Source organism: Ctenopharyngodon idella, chromosome 11 (genome assembly GCF_019924925.1).
Source record: "Ctenopharyngodon idella isolate HZGC_01 chromosome 11, HZGC01, whole genome shotgun sequence".
NCBI classification, from domain to species: Eukaryota; Metazoa; Chordata; class Actinopteri; order Cypriniformes; family Xenocyprididae; genus Ctenopharyngodon; species Ctenopharyngodon idella.
The window spans coordinates 17,842,471-17,859,871 of record NC_067230.1 but is presented as its reverse complement, the minus strand read 5'-3'; the positions used below and the strand labels follow the sequence as shown (position 1 = coordinate 17,859,871).

Sequence of the window (17,401 nt, the reverse complement as noted above, 5' to 3'; positions counted from 1 at the left end):
AAATTAATTTTTATCACAAACTCTCACCTTAAAATTGCTTGCGTTGACCCATGAGGTTGCCAGACTGTCCACCATCCTGTCCAGCATGGTCTGATCGTGTTCCAAGTCATGTGACTTCTGTCTGTCCAGGATGTAGTCTATGATTTCTGGTCCAACTTGGAAGCGACGTCCAACCTCTTTCTGCGTGACCTGCGCCACTATGTACTCCATGTTGGGCTCCATGACTCAGAACAACACATAAACACACAAACACTGGCCTGAAAACAACCTGTGAGCTTGATAATCCAAAGACAGAATCCAAGAGGCCGCTTGAAGAACGAATGCAGGTGCAACATGTGTTGATATTATAACCGACAGATCAAACACCAGCGGTGCAAAACCTCCTGCAAGGAAATGGTGTCAAACAGCCAGTCCATCATCGTAATGAAGTCCAGTTCCACGTCTCAGGTCACGTACTGCAATGCAAATTAAAATAGTAATTTGTGTTGCATTTATTCACAGGCCAAGTATTATTAAAAAGTCTGTTATAATAATGCTAGAATAACATTAGTGGAATGTTAGAATAACGCTAGAATACCTTTAGGGGAACCTTAGAGTAATGCTAGAATAACATTAGGGAACGTTAGAAGAATTTTAGAATAACCTTAGGGGAACGTTAGAATAATGCTAGAATAACCTTAGGGGAACGTTAGAATAATGCTAGAATAACCTTAGGGAACGTTAGAATAATGCTAGAATAACCTTTGGGGAACGCTAGAATAATGGTAGAATAACCTTAGGGGAACGTTACAATAATGTTAGAACAACGTTAGGGCAACGTTAGAATAATGATAGAATAACCTTAGGGGAACATTACAATAATGTTAGAACAACGTTAGGGCAACGTTAGAATAATGCTAGAATAACCTTAGGGCAACGTTAGAATAACCTTAGGGGAATGTTAGAATAATGCTAGAATAACCTTAGGGGAATGTTAGAATAATGATAGAATAACCTTAGGGGAATGTTAGAATAATGATAGAATAACCTTAGGGCAACGTTAGAATAATGCTAGAATAACCTTAGGGGAATGTTAGAATAATGATAGAATAACCTTAGGGCAACGTTAGAATAATGCTAGAATAACCTTAGGGGAACGTTAGAATAATGCTAGAATAACATTAGTGGAACGTTATAATAATGTTAGAACAACGTTAGGGCAACATTAGAATAATGCTAGAATAACCTTAGGGGAACGTTAGAATAATGCTAGAATAACATTAGGGGAACGTTAGAATAATGCTAGAATAACATTAGTGGAACGTTAGAATAATGTTAGAACAACATTAGGGCAACGTTAGAATAATGCTAGAATAACCTTTGGGGAACGCTAGAATAATGGTAGAATAACCTTAGGGGAACGTTACAATAATGTTAGAACAACGTTAGGGCAACGTTAGAATAATGATAGAATAACCTTAGGGCAACGTTAGAATAATGCTAGAATAACATTAGTGGAACGTTATAATAATGTTAGAACAACGTTAGGGCAACATTAGAATAATGCTAGAATAACCTTAGGGGAACGTTAGAATAATGCTAGAATAACATTAGGGGAACGTTAGAATAATGTTAGAACAACATTAGGGCAACGTTAGAATAATGCTAGAATAACATTAGGGGAACGTTAGAATAATGCTAGAATAACATTAGTGGAACGTTAGAATAATGTTAGAACAACATTAGGGCAACGTTAGAATAATGCTAGAATAACCTTTGGGGAACGCTAGAATAATGGTAGAATAACCTTAGGGGAACATTACAATAATGTTAGAACAACGTTAGGGCAACATTAAAATAATGCTAAAATAACGTTAGTGGAACATTAGAATAATGCTGGAATAACCTTAGGGGAACATTACAATAATGTTAGAACAACGTTAGGGCAACATTAAAATAATGCTAAAATAACGTTAGTGGAACATTAGAATAATGTTCTACAAATCAAAAACTAACGCTCTATTTCTGTTAAGAAAACTTTCCTGGGAACAAAAAAATGTTGTCTTGTAAACACTTTGCTTTATTTACCGGTATTTCACATTAATGTAATAATAAAATTACATGCAACTTATACACAAATTATGTTCTCTCTCTCTCCCTCTCAAAAAAAAAAAAAAAAAAATCATCCCTATAAATGGGCTCAATTTATCTTTTATTTGTCCTATGATTAAAAACAATGATCAACTTATGTAAACGCACAGTATTACTTACTGCAGTATGAACATATTCAAATACCTTGGTATTTATTTTACAGCATGATAAACACGGTATTGCTATGGTACTTTCTTGTAAGCTTTACAAATGCAAAAGATGATGTAACGTGTCACGTGAGATGAACAGACATGTACCTTATATCTGAAGACATTAGCAGTCCCAGTTCACCCATTAAACATGGATGAAGCAGCTGTTGTGATTGCTAACCTAACTTTAGCAGTGTTTAATTTCACCGAGCAGTTGTTTAGCAGCTGTCTGGCTAACAGATCTCAGTATAAACAGGGCGGTCTGCTTGACACTTACATGCTAAACAAACCCCGGGCCTTTCAGGGGGATCTCAACGAGTGTAACGCGCTAAAAACTTGATTAAAAACCTATGGATAAGACATTAGCAACACTAGCTAGCGTCTTGATATCGTTGCTTGGTAACGGTGAAGAATGAAGAACCGCACGAGGCCCAAAAAGACTGTTTACAAACACGCGCGCGACCGCGAATCTTAACGGTTTTAAAATATAAAAAACGTCACGTGCATTTTTACACACAAAATATAACACGCTTATGGAAAAAAAAAATTATAATTAAATTATTTTTAATTTTATCAGTAAAATAAAATGTTTTTTTTTTGGTTCGAAGCAAAACCGAATAAGATATTATTAATACTTGTTTATTATTATATAGCATATATAGTTATATAAGTATATAATACAAGTGTCATTTGTCGACATTGTTTCACTTGTTTGTGTTAAAATAAGTCTAAGAATCTTCCAGTACAAGACATAAAACTTTGTTTTAATGACGTTTTAGATATTTTGATGTCTAAAAAAAGCATATCCCTACATCAATAACAAAAAAAATACCTTGGTTTTTACATGCTATTTTTTTAAGTAACATAAATGACATCATTAAATTATGATATTCCCTGTGCATTCTTTCACATGAGTTCATAATTAAACTATAATCTCACTAGTCTCTAACATTAACTGTACAGTAAAAGGTTTGGGTTGGCTTTTAAAAAATGCTAATGGAAGACCACCCAACTGAGTTTACAGAATGACTCATAATAATATATAATAATGAATAAATTCATGCAAACAACGATCGAGAAACTGTAAAAGATGTCACTACAATGTCACAGTATAATGTTTGCTTTGCATGCATGACCGTGAGAATGTATCCCGTTTGGCACATGCTGTTGAATATTACTGTATGCACAAACTACTTTCACTCATAGTGCATGCAGCCCAGCCACAACAAGCTGAGTCAGAACGCAACTAGTGATAAGGGCTGTGAAAAATAACGGACGTACCTGGCATATCGCTATTAAACCATCTATATGGGCACCGTTTCCCGTTGGTTGATCTTCAGTTGAATTTTCGAAGGAAACAGCAGAGATCTCCGCCCATTGTGCGGCTTCAAACATCAAGATGACACTGCGCATGCGCCAGATGAAGCCGAGATAGCGCGCCCTCTGCTGTGAGTTCAATTCAACTCATTATTATTATTATTATTAGAGAGTGGATAGAGCGTCATCTGCTGTCTGTTCAACTTAATATTATCTCCCTGCACTTTTATTATTATTTATATATATTCTAAAATTCATCTTACACAAATACGTTAAAATAGTTTCCACCACGCAGCGTGAAGTAAAAAGAATAAAGATTGGAAAATGACATGAGTAAGTAAATCATAAATTATATAAATTATTTTATGTTTTAAGCTTTGTTATAAAACGTCTTTAAGCTGTATACGTATCATGTTTCGCGCTCATTTCATAACGGTTGTTTATCATGTGTTCATGCGTTATTTTACTCCGCCCATCACATCATGTTCCTCCTCCGGCACACGGATTGAAACGCACTTTCTAGGCTCACATATGCGAAAATATGCGTCGAAATTTGCGTTATATTCTGTCTAAATCTAAATTCTGTCTAAATCGTTGTCAAAAGGGAGAAAACAAGAACTGAAATGTCAAATGAAGCACTGTTTGACTTCCTGAAGTGACTGTGACTCCTGCGCGCTCAGGTGAGTTTCTGTCTTCAGTCAATTGTAAATAGTTTTCCTAAATAATAAAAGTCACATAACGACGAGAAAATAATTTCGTATTATTTTAGGGCGTTACATATGTAGTTTATTTTTTAATGAAAATAACGTTGCCTGTTCTGCTTATCAAATATAGTATTAAATATATATACAATTTTTATTAAAATATCCACACAAAATATTTTGTCATACCATATATATATAATTACTCATGTCAAAACAAAATAGTAAATATATACTTACCATTTTGTTTTGACAAACGAATAATAATTTATATATATATGCCTATTCTTGGTTTATTTGTCAAGTGTCAGGAAACAGTTGAATCAGATTATCAGTGATAAAGCACATGGACTGGACTTTATCAAATTAACTCTTCCTGCCAACTGTCTTCTTCCTTTTCTCATTTTTACTGACTGATTTGTATTGAAAACTGATGAAGCATCACCACCTCACTACATTTGTCAAGCTCAGTAAGACCGAATAATGATCTATATTGTATAAAGGTTGATGTTTTGTGTAACTGCTTGCATGGCAAAATCTCTCCGTCTTGTGGTCTGCAGTTTTGCACATGCTGCAGAGTTTTGGCACACAGATAAACAGTCATAATGCAGTGTGTCCTATTTAGGGACGCTGCATGGGTGGATGTTACACTAAGGCCTATTTGTTTCCCAGTAGAAAACAGCTCTGACCTCTTTCTTACGCCGCCGTACCTGGTCACTGACAGTTTTCAGAAGTCATCTTGGTTTCTGTGAGTCTGTGAAGAACTCACTGTTCACTGCAAACACGTGCTCATGGCTGAACATCTGTACTCACACTCTATTTCACATGCAGTCTGTTGCAATGGTGTTGTCATTTACATCATATTTAGGTTTGTTTGCCTACAACAACAGTTCATCGTGAGCGTGGGTGTCATGTTGCAAAGAGGACAAAACCTTTTAGTCTTTTCTTCAGCCAAAACTATCATATGACTAGAGAAGTATTTGAATATAGTACACGAGTCTTCTGTTATGTTCTGATCTTGTGGCAAGTGAAAGTGGAGCATGTTTTGTTATATTTCAACAGCACAGTTTGGTACTGGTCAGTACCTGAACGGGAGACCTTTGGGTTGTGTCTGAATTTGAAATCGTCCCCTCATTTGCTATTCCCTACTAGTCCACTTAAAGGAGTGAATGAAAACGTGAATTCGGACACTGACTGCGTAGTTTGTGCTTGCTGTTTAATAATTATTTGAAACTCCAGTAGTAATGAAAAGATTTATATTGAACTTGGTCATGGAAACTAGCAAGTATAAACCTCAATAAAACTATTTAATAATAAAAGAAAAAGGAATTTATATCTGTAGGGTAGACTGGGGGGAAAAGTCCCCCTTTGTGTAAAGGGGGACTGTGTAATTTTTTCTGTGAAACAAAAGTTGAATGTGTCTAGAATAGTTATCCTAGTTTTCAGTGACAATAAACCAAGTGTGAAAAATGTCCAGAGTTTTTATGTTTTAGATTTTTAACAAAAATTCTTTGTACCAAGGGGGGTCATTTTTCTCCACAGGTGAATTTGCTTTGTACATTTACAGCAAAATCAGAGTACAAGCAGTTTTAGCTTAAAATTAAAAAGACACGCCAAAATAACAGTAGATAAATATAAATAACCATGCTGAAAATCTTTGTTAGCTGATGCTAACTGGCTAGAGGTAATTTTTAATTATAAAGTTCAAATATTTTTATTCATCCACCTAGTTGATGGAAAAACAAAGTATGTGATGTTCAGACCATGGTAATTGCAGTAATTACGATACTGGAAAGCGATGCCACCTGGGGGACGTTTTACCCCAAAGACTAGGTTTGGGAAAAAAAATTATGTTATTCTGAAAATATAAGTATATTTTCCTTAAATAACATGTACGCTCTAACTACAGGCTTTACTATTCTAATATCATATATAACTGTGATGTTCTGCAAAACAACAAGCTTTAAAACACTTTTTTTCTTATTGCTGAAAATTAGATCACTTACCGTGAAATCCGTTTCCTCTCAGGTACGTCACCAGTATAAGCTTCACAGTGAATACTTCTACATCACACTTGTCAGTGTAGTCCATAGCAACAACAAAAGCATATATTGACTCTATATGGTGGTTATTTTGGGAAAAACAGTAGGGGGAGGCGTTTTACCCTGAGGTAAAACGCCCCCACTCTACCCCTATGATATTCAACTGTAGTCACATTGGACCAGCGGTTTGGAAAATGGATAGTGCCCTATTTAAGGGTATAGAGAGTGATTTCGGACACAGCCTAGGTAGCTGCAGGAAGAGGTGATGCCAGTGCTCGACCTGTGGTCTGTGTGGGTCCTAATGCCCCAATATAAAGGGCTTCCGCACTGGAGGAACGTTATCATACTTCCTGTAACTTAGGGTGACCATATGTGCCATTTTCCTAGGACGCATCCTGTCCAGGATTTCTAAGTTGCATAAAATGTCCCAGTTTTGTTTTTGTTTTCATATTTGCGGAAGGTAATGACTGAAAAATAATTTGACCAATAGCGTGCATTATACATAATCGACCAATCGTGGCTTGCGAGAAGGCTGAATCTACAGAGAACGGTCAAAGCGTTGCAAATACGACAACATTTTAATGCATTGCATGAAGACTGTCAATAAGAACAGTGGCTTGCACAGACCTCCGTGTAGAAATCGCGTTCCTAAATCGCGTTCCGGGGGCACATCGATATGACCACTTTCATGATTAAAGAGGCAAGGGCTCAAGCCATTTTAGGCAATTCAGAAATCCTGGACAGGACGCGTCCTGGGAAAATGGCACATATGGTCACCCTACTATAACTATTGGCATAAGTACCCGTTTGTTGGCGTGTTCGCACAGCAGGAACTGGGAACGATTTTAGATATAGAAATGCCTTTTGCTAATGACTAAATTAGCTACTTCTTCAGAGTAAGGTCTAACCCAGCACTACAGGAACGACAGTGATGTAAGTGTACATCGATTGGCCAAACGCATGCCATACGAAACACCGGCACCTCCCGTTTAAATAAAAACATAGTTTACGTATACTTACTGTCAGGGTTCTGTCACCTCAGTCTAGTGTGTTTCTTGGTTTTGTGATAGAGCCCTGACACTCCCGTATTCTCCTGTCTTTGTCTGTGCGTTCATGTTTTCTTGTTCTGTGTGAACACGTGGCTTATGAGTGTCCCTCATTAGCTGAGTGTTCGTGTCAAGTTCTGTGTAAGAAGCTCATGGCTAGCGATTGGTTATCACTGGTCATGTGTTTGTGTGTGATTTCATGTTTGATGTGAGCACATGGCTTGTCTTGTTATGCTTCCCTGTGCCATGAGCTCCCCTGTCTATTGTCTGACCTTGCCCATCTTGTTATCAGATTATTGGTTCAGTTTCCTCACCTGTCCTCCCTCGTGTCCTATTTATTCCCCTTGTGTCTGCTGTCCTGGGCCAGATCGTTGTCGCACATCGTTGTTGCATGTCATCATTAGCCCGCCTGTCTGATGATTCCTGTCGTGGGTGTTCCTGCCCAGGTCAAGTCTTGTCTGCAAAGCCGTATGTCTTCCTGCCTAGTCAAGTCTAACCTGTAGAGTCCTCTGATGACCCCTTCGGGGACAGGAGGAGGAAGGAACATGCCTGCCTCATCTGCCACCTACACAGTGGTGGCGGCGCACCCTGCAGCTCTGCCCTTGTCATCTGTGACCGCTGCAGTTTTTCCAGAGGCAGTCGTATATGCTGCAGCGCCTCCTGTGGCGGTTGAAGAAGCCCCCAGAGGTGGCTGTTTATGCTGCAGCTTTCCCTGAGATGGCCGTGAATGCTAGAAGCAGTTATCTCCATGCCATCGCCCCACCAACGTAGGCGGAGAATGAGAAAGGAGGCTTCCTCTATATCGTCAAGTCTGTCGGTTCCTGAATTCCCTGTCTCTCTATGTCGCTGCCCTTGTGTGTATCTAGGCCACTCACACAGCATCGGCTCCCAGCCCGGAGGCTGCCCAGAGACTATTCCTGAGCCACCCGTTTTCCCTGTCAGTCCTGCCATGGCCCAGAGGGCAATCCTTGCCTTTTGTGTCATGATTGTCCTGCATGCCTGGGCAGCACACACCTCTCAGCTGGCTGTCTCCTGTCCTGTCTGTACTCCTGAGACCTTCCCAGAGCCCGCTGCCTGCCCAGAGACCTTCCCAGAGCCCGCTGCCTGCGCAGAGACCCTCCCAGAGCCCACTGCCTGCCCAGAGACCTTTCGAGAGCCCGCTGCTTTCCCAGAGACCTTCCCAGATCCCACTGCTTGCCCAGAGACCTTCCCAGAGCCCGCTGTCTCCCCAGAGGCTGCTCCTGAGGCGGCTGCCTGCCCGGAGATTGTACCAGAACCCGTTACCGACCCGGAGGCCGTCCTACAGCCCACTGCTTGCCCGTAGGCCGTTTCTGAGCCCACTCTTAAGCCCTGGAACTGATCCACCATGACCCATGTTCCCTACCTGAAGGCTGACCAGACCCATGCCCACTACATTGGCAGACGAACTCCTATTGGGACTGTCACCTTCATTTTGTTCCCAGTTTTTACCCTGATTCCTGTCCTGCCCGAGTCTAATCTGCCTGTTCGGATGGTCCCACTCAAGTTCCCTGATCTGCTGGGCCCACTCAAGTTCCCACTCAGGCTGCCTGCCCAGCCAGCCCCACTGACCCACCCTGGCTATCTGCAAGGATTCCTGACCCACCTGATCCACCCTGGTCCTGTGCTAGGACTTCTGACCTGCCTGAGCCTCCCTGGCTTCGCCCGTCCGCCCCTCCCTGGTCCCTTCTAGAGATTTGATTATCTGTTTTTGCCTGTGTTGACTTGACTCCCCTCCCTGCTTTGTGTCTGTTTTGTTCTCCTGTCTGGTGTTGACTGTTTTTGTCTTGTGTTCCTCGTAGGGACTCCTGGGGGTCGGTCTAAAATGGGAAAAATTTGTAAAACTGCATTCTCTTTTATTATTATTTCCATCACAAAAGTTTTGTGAGCAGATGCAAACTTTCTAGGGAGAACGCAAAAGCACTGAAATATAATTTTTCCTCCCATCTCACCATGTTCCTTAACAACAGAAGAAATTAATGTGCTGATTTTCATCTTTTGTACAGATACCCGACCCACATGGCCCATCAGTACACGTCTCTAAACTGTCCAGAGGAGAATGACGAAACCAGGAGTGAAGAGTTTGAGTCGGACATCACTCACAACCCCAATAACCGTTCCACAACCGTTCCACAGATCATTCACCAGGATAACGCAGAGAGTTACTCTTCAGCGTACGCTCATCAGACGCCTTACCCCAGCTGGGACCATCACACGGGCTGGCCGTCCTCAGGTTCCCCTCACAGCCTGCCCTCCTGCCTTCCGTCTGCGATCTACCACACGCTCTCAGAGAGCGGCTCGTTTTTTCCCAGCAGGCCTCACTCTCTTCCAGGCAGCTGTAGCCCGAGTCTCATGAGTCTAGAGCATCCCAGATCTCTACATTCGTTTCCTCCATCTGCGCCCCCGCCCTCGTACCCCGGCGCTCACCTGCGCCCGCAATGCTTTGGTCAGTACCACCCACCTCAGCATCACATGAACCCCATCCATTACTGCAGCTCCAGACCGGGACATCAGCTGCCCTACAGACCCTCAGGTGCGTTTCTGTTCATCAAAGAATGGTTTCCCCAAAAATCTGAAGCAGCACAACTGTTTTCAACATTGATAATAATCAGAAATGTTTCTTGAGCAGCAAATCAGCATATTAGAATGATTCCTGAAGAATCATGTGACACTGAAGACAGAAAATTCAGCTTTGATCACAGGAATAAATTACAGTTACTATATATTCACATAGAAAACAGTTATTTTAAAGGGTTAGTTCACCCAAAAATGAAAATTCTGTCATTTATTACTCACCCTCATGCCATTCCACACCCTTAAGACCTTCGTTAATCTTCGGAACACGAAATATTTTTGTTGAAATCCGATGGCTCAGTGAGGCCTCCATAGCCAGCAATGACATTTCCTCTCTCAAGATCCATTAATGTAATAAAACATATTTAAATCAGTTCATGTGAGTACAGTGGTTCAATATTAATATTATAAAGCGACGAGAATATTTTTGGTGCGCCAAAAAAAAACAAAATAACGACTTATATAGTGATGGGCGATTTCAAAACACTGCTTCGGAGAGTTATGAATCAGCGTGTCGAATCAGCAGTTCGGATCGCGTGTCAAACCGCCAAACTGCTGAAATCACATGACTTTGGCGCGCCGAACCGCTGATTCATAACGCTGATTCATAACGCTCTGAAGCTTCATGAAGCAGTGTTTTGAAATCGGCCATCACTATATAAGTCGTTATTTTGTTTTTTTGGCGCACCAAAAATATTCTCGTCGCTTTATAATATTAATATTGAACCACTGTACTCACATGAACTGATTTAAATATGTTTTTAGTACATTAATGGATCTTGAGAGAGGAAATGTCATTGCTGGCTATGCAGGCCTCACTGAGCCATCGGATTTCAACAAAAATATCTTAATTCGCGTTCCGAAGATTAACAAAGGTCTTACGGGTGTGGAACAACACACGGGTGTGGTGAGTAATAAATGACATTATTTTCATTTTTGGGTGAACTAACCCTTTAAATTGTAAAAATATTTCACTGTTTTTAATGTATTTTTGATTAAATCAGCCTTGGTGAGCAGAAGAGACTTCTTTCAAAAATATTATAAAATATTACAGACATCATTTGGGTTCTTGAGTTAGTATATGGTTCTTTTGGAGGTTAAAATATTCTACATCTAGCCTTATAGAAAATATAGGGAGTATTTTGATTTCTGGACTGTTTTCTAAAAAAACTATAGATTAATTAAACAGATTGTAAAATGTTTTGGTTCTAACTGAGAGAAATAGAAAGAAAGAAATATGTTCCACCCATCATTTACTCGCCTCTGTGTTGTTTTAAAAGCATATGACTTTTTTTCTTCTTTGAAACAAATATGACCTCAAAACGGAAGTACATGAAAGCTGTCCAAAGTGCACAAAATTTTGATGCAGCTGCACATGTGACACAAGGCATCTAAATGCAATAATTTTGAATTGAACACAAGCGTTTACGTACAAAAACAGCCTAGAAAATAAGTGGGTCAGAAAAACATAAGGGTGAGTAAATGACAGAATGTCGACCGAAAATCACTGTTTATTCTATATATTTATATGTGTCTACATTTTTGTTTGCTTTATTTTAAAGGCCTGACGCAGTACAGACAAGTGGATACACACTTTTCTGAAAAGTGAGTCCTTTTAGAATTAAACTATAGAAGCTTGTTTCTGCCGCAGAATATAAAAAAATAAATAAATAAAAAGGTAATTGCGACTTTTCATCTCAAAGTTCTGATTTTTTTTTCTCGCAGTTGCGAGTTTATATTTTTATTCCATGGCAGAAACAACTAAAAAAGAAAGAGTCATTTATTTAAAAAAAAAAAAAAAATTATATATATACTCAGTTTATGTTGAGTAACATGTTTTCTGTGTGTCTTTAGTGGTCATGCATCTCTGAGCCCCAGACAGAACCCCAGTCAATGCACACATCTGTCACAGGAACAGAGTGAGTACTGCTTCCTGTCTGCACGTCAACATAGAATAATGGGAATACAGCAGAGTTTCATATGCTGAAGCGTATAGGCGTATTTTCCCCACGCAGGGAAAGTTTTCGTCACATACGAGGCCGACAGTGAAGAGCATCTGAAGGAGATCATTAAGTTCGTGGCTTTGCTCAGGAACAACGGCTTTGACACGCATGTATGCTGAGAATCGTTTTAAAAAACACAGTTTTCAGATTAATCTGGACACAGTTAAAGTTGATTTTTGTGCACACAGATCGATGTTTTTGAGCAACAGCTGAACAGCATCAGTAAGATCGACTGCATGGAGAGATATCTCAATGAGGTAAATATACAGACACTCACAGGAAGTGACATCATCATTGGCGTCATCCAAACACCTAGAATTACTCAAAACTCTCTCTCTCTCCCTGCAGAAAGATTACCTAATCATCATCATCATCAGCTTGAGGTATTATGAGACGATATCTGGCATTAATATCAGTATGGACAGTGACGAGAGAACATCAAACACTGTGTACATCCACAGACAGGTCAGTAAATAACGTTCACACACACACACACAAAAAAATTGTTTGGTAACGGGAGTGTGTTGCTCAAATATGCCGTGTTTGATTCCCTCCATCAGCTGCAGAGTGAATTCATTCAGAACGGCTGCAGGAACTACAGGTTCATTCCTATTCTGTTCCCGGGGGCTAAAAAGGTTTGTGAAGTTCAACACAGCTACTGTGACTTACCCCGAGGCGTTTCAGCAAATCAAAGCATGTTTGTATTCTTATTATGCACTAAACCGGTTAATCAAGTCCCAAACAGATTCTCTACACAGAACAATATCTATCTATTCAGCTTCTATTTGCAAACAAAGCCACATTTCTCACTGACGCAGGGCCTGTTGTCTTCTCGTTCTCAGAGTTACGTTCCCACCTGGCTGCAGAATACGTACATCTACAGCTGGCCGAAGGATCGGGACGATATTCTCCGCAGGTTAATGCGTGTGGAGAAATACAGACCTCCTCCGATCGGCCCTCTGCCGAAGATAGTCTCAATTCCCCTCAGTTAGAGCAGCAGACCAGAGGTTCGACGCTCGCAGTCGCATACTAATATACTGCTGTTTCTGTAGTACGCAGTATGTACCTGGATGACCTGATGCACTCGACTTTACATTTCCTCCTGAACCAGGATTATTTTTAACATGTTTTTTGATTATTTTTGGATTAAAAATGCAGTTTAACAGTTTTACTTCAGAAATGATAACATGTGACAATGTAGCATACTACTGTTTGAAGTTTTTTAGTATCTCATTTGTTAAAGGGTTAGTTCACCCAAAAATGAAATTTCTGTCATTAATTCCTCACCCTCATGTCGTTCCACCCCCTTAAGACCTTCGTTCATCTTCAGAACACAAATTAAGATATTTTTGATAAAATCCAGACGTTTTTTTTTTTATCCTTCATTGAAAGCAATGAAATTAACACATTCAAGGTCCAGAAAAGTAGTAAAAACATCATTAAAACAGTCATGTGACTGCAGTGGTTCAACCTTAATGTTATGAAGCGACGAGAATACTTTTTGTGCACAAAAACAAAGCAAAAATAACGACTTTATTCAAAAAATTCGTCATTCTCATACGTCGTGCTGCTCACGTGACCAGAGCCGGCCAATACTGAGCCAGCGTTCGGACGTCAACACGGAAGCTCTGCAATGGAAATAGCGTATGAGAATCATGGGAGAGACAAATTTGTTGAATAAAGTCGTTATTTTTGTTTTTGCGCACAAAAAGTATTCTCGTCTCTTCATAACATTAAGGTTGAACCACTGCATATTAACGGTAATATTCAAGTTGTTGAATATAGATTCTGATGTGTTATGTAGTTCCTGCATATAGGCACTAGAGGGCAGTGGGTGAATAGGATGTGATGCAGTGTATGCAAAGAAATGATAGAATAAAAAGGAAAACCGCATGTGTTGAAGCTGATCGCAGATTCTAGTCATCTTTTCACAAATAATACATGGTGTCAGGGTGAATCGCGAAGATGGATGCTGCCGGAGTGCCTGCGCCGCGAATGGATTGGGAAACACAGAATCTTCCCGATGCATGGAGAAAGTTTAAGCAGCACGTTGAACTGATGTTTTCGCCGCAAAGAGGAGACGGAGAAGTGCAGCTACCTGCTTCTACGGGTCGGGGATATTTATAACACATGGACTCTCACCAAATGATGAAGCTAAGTTGCTCAAAACTTGCTATGACAAATTTGAAGCTTATGTAGTACCAAAGGCGAATCCAATTTTTGCTAGATACAAGTTCAATGAAAAAACACAAAGAAACATTCGATCAGTTCGTCACCGAACTCAGACTGCTCGTTAAAGACACCAATCCAGAGGCAGGGCTCTAGAGTGTGACCAATTTGGTCGCACATGCGACCTAATTTCTCAATGGTGCGACTAAAAAAAATCTGAGGTCGCACCAGTGCGACCAGCCATTCGAGGAAAAAAAAAAAAAAAAGTCTCCGCAACTCTGAAAGTCTCCCTGTGGTTCAACAACAGACATGCATTAGGCCCATAGCGTGGTCTAAACCAATCAGAGATACCAGAGGGCAGACCCCCCCTCTGATTGGCCGTGGTCCAGATATTCCTGTACATGTGTGTTACGAATAAACAGGGAGAAATAATCACGAGATGATGAGACGTTTTCTCAGTGATGGCATTTACTCGTATCTTTTTATGTTAAACACACTTAACTCATATTCACAACAAGTTGGTCAGAGTAATGCATCTACTTCCTTTGTGTTGCAAATAATTAACTTATAACCATACGCAAAGATTCCTTAAACATTTCTCATTCTTCTTCTCACTATCAGTGAATAAAACATGAATGCAGTTGAGTATACTCGTACCAAAACTCATAAACAGTTACAAAAATAAACGGTATGAAACATAATACAATATATAGATAAGCCTTTTAGTTTTTTCACAAGGCGAAAATCATATTAACATTACATAGCCATGCTTTAGACCCGGCCACCATGTGCTCCGCTCGTGTGCAGCCCAGGATATTTTCCAGCAGAAAATAGATGAGATTTACGAAGGTCTGCCTGGAGTTGTGGCCATCGTGGATGATATCTTGGTCTACGGAAAGACAAAGGAGGAACACGACCATCTCAGGAGGATGCTGGAAAGGTCTCGAGAAAAAGGAGCGCGCCTTAATCCTGAGAAAAGAAAGGTTTGCGTTCTGGAAGTCAGCTACTTTGGCCACCGTCTTTCCAAAGATGGAATCAAAACAGACCCTCACAAGGTGGAGGCCATAAAAGAGATGTCACCACCTAAGAATCGTGCCGAACTTGAAACAATTCTTGGTATGGTCAATTATCTTTCAAAGTCTTTCAGACGTAAATGCACGTCTGAGCTTGAAAGCTTTGCTCATACTTGGGACTTTGTGCATGTCACGAGCAGCCCGCATTACCCACGGAGCAATGGGCTCAGTGAGAAGGCAGTACAAATTGCCAAATCACTTATGGACAAAGCAAAAGCGGACAAGAAAGACCATATATCAGTCTGTTGGAGTACAGGAACACCCCAGTGGATGGTTTCAAATCACCTGCCCAACTACTGATGAGCAGAAGATTACGCTCCATTTTACCAACTACCAGCCAACAGCTGAAACCTGAAACTGTCAGTGGAAATGATGTTCATGCAAGGCGTGAACAAAAGCAACAATATCAAGGAAAGTACTACAACAGGTCTGCGAAACCACTCGCACCACTACGGGTTGGAGACCATGTCCGAATTCAGGAATCAGGTAGCTGGAATCCTGCTGTAGTCATTCAACCTGCTGACACCTTCAGGTCTTACCATGTACGTACTGCAGGAGGTCAAGTCTTCCGCAGGAATCGTCATCACCTTTTGCAAGATAAGACACTGCCTATCACTGCCGAGCCCGAAATCTCTTCAAGCGCTCTGCACACAGTACCCAAAGACCAACCAAAGCAGACAGACTTTCAGGCTTTCAAAGAAGGAATATTCAAGTTGTTGAATATAGATTTGTAATTCTGATGTGTTATGTAGTTCCTGCATATAGGCACTAGAGGGCAGTGTATGCAAAGAAACGATAGAATAAAAAGGAAAACCGCATGTGTTGAAGCTGATCGAAGATTCTAGTCATCTTTTCACAAATAATACATTAACGATGTCTTTAGTACCTTTCTGGACCTTGAATGATGGTAATTTCATTGCTTTCAATGGAGGATAAAAAACCTTTTGGATTTCATCAAAAATATCTTAATTTGTGTTCTAAAGATGAACGAAGGTCTTGCAGGTGTGAAACGACACCAACACAGCAAAAGGACTCCGCGGCGGATCGGCCGCGGTGGTATCGTACCACAGACCCGTATCGGCATCCACTTGCGCGCAGTGACGGATCCGCAACGAAGGCGGATCGTGGACCCGCCATGGCTCCGCTCTGCATCCACAATTAAAACCTTACCTCCGTGGCGGGTCCATTTGGGACCCGCAAATTGATAAAACCATTACAGTAAAGGCGCGTGCGCGGATCCGACATGGGTCCGCTCAGGATCCGCTGATTGACAGTAGAATTTACGGAGCCGCCTCCGAGCTGATCCTCTGGGCGGCGCCAAAACGAATGTGACAGTCACGCGGGTTTGGCGACTCGAATGTGGATCCGCCTAGGAGTCTCCTGCTGTGTGGGTATGAGGGTGAGTAATTAATTAACAACAGAAATTTCATTTTTGGGTGAACTAACCCTTTAACATTAGTTAATAAATTAGTAGTTTAATGACCTAGCTATAACTTTACAGCACTTAATAATCTTTGTTAAGGGGTTAATTCACCCTAAAATTAAAAAGTATCTTTTGTCAGATCATCGCTGCGTTTCATTTTGGACGTCGCATTTGAAGGCTGCGTACGTCATCAAGGATGTCTTATTTAAGAAAAGTAACCGTAATAAAATTGACTGTTATTCCTCATGAGGTGTAAAATACTGTGATTTCTTTCTTACTTTGCAATCTTAACGGTTTCTTTTCTGAAATGGGACCGCCTCGATGACGTATGCAGTCTTCAAACGCGACCTCCGGAGGACGCAGCCTTCGAAATTAGACACATGACAGTCAAGAATGACAAATGTGAACGCGACGAACACAACGGATATATTCACCTCAGAATGGATTGTATATTTCATGTTGTGTTTTTCTTAATCTTGATTTCTCACAACTTCTGTGCTTTTTCTGAGCGAGACGGAGTGAAGCGCAGTCACGCGAACGCGCACGTCGAGCACAGAACAGGATTATTTTTCGTTAAATAATACATTAAATTTCGGTTTGTTTTTCACCAGTCCATATCTTATACCACCAGAACACGTAGGATATACGACACGTGTCGCATGGGATCATTCTGTGTCTTTTTAAAAGCGTGATGCTGGTCGACTATTCACTACCATTAAATGGACGAGCGCGAGCCATCTTTTTTATTTATTTATT

General features: G+C 40.6%; 2 protein-coding genes across 4 annotated transcripts in view; one reads left to right on the top strand and one right to left on the bottom strand.

Moving 5' to 3' along the window:
• LOC127523020 (CLIP-associating protein 1) overlaps positions 1-3,713 on the bottom strand; it is a 58,674-nt gene extending 54,961 nt beyond the window's left edge. Inside the window, exons 1-2 of the mRNA XM_051913446.1 lie at positions 3,561-3,713; positions 28-455 (exon numbers count right to left, since the gene is read on the bottom strand). Of these exons, the coding sequence (XP_051769406.1) occupies positions 28-222 (195 nt within the window). The 5' untranslated portion in view covers positions 223-455; positions 3,561-3,713. The remainder of the gene's footprint in view (positions 1-27; positions 456-3,560) is intronic.
• A 119-nt stretch (positions 3,714-3,832) lies between these two features.
• On the top strand, positions 3,833-13,882 carry traf3ip2b (TRAF3 interacting protein 2b). Of its 3 annotated transcripts, none has more exons than XM_051913443.1 (9): positions 3,833-3,929; positions 9,410-9,936; positions 11,540-11,582; positions 11,832-11,896; positions 11,993-12,090; positions 12,169-12,237; positions 12,329-12,445; positions 12,541-12,615; positions 12,823-13,882. In XM_051913443.1, exons 2-9 carry the CDS (start codon positions 9,423-9,425, stop codon positions 12,970-12,972), a joined length of 1,131 nt encoding a protein of 376 aa, XP_051769403.1. In that variant the 5' UTR covers positions 3,833-3,929; positions 9,410-9,422; the 3' UTR covers positions 12,973-13,882. The 3 variants fall into 3 exon arrangements, 2 of the variants coding, with proteins under 2 accessions (XP_051769403.1, XP_051769402.1); XR_007932807.1 differs by lacking the exon at positions 3,833-3,929 and adding an exon at positions 4,033-4,276 and having other exon boundaries at positions 11,974-12,090; XM_051913442.1 differs by lacking the exon at positions 3,833-3,929 and adding an exon at positions 4,038-4,276.
• The last annotated feature ends 3,519 nt before the right edge of the window (positions 13,883-17,401 follow it).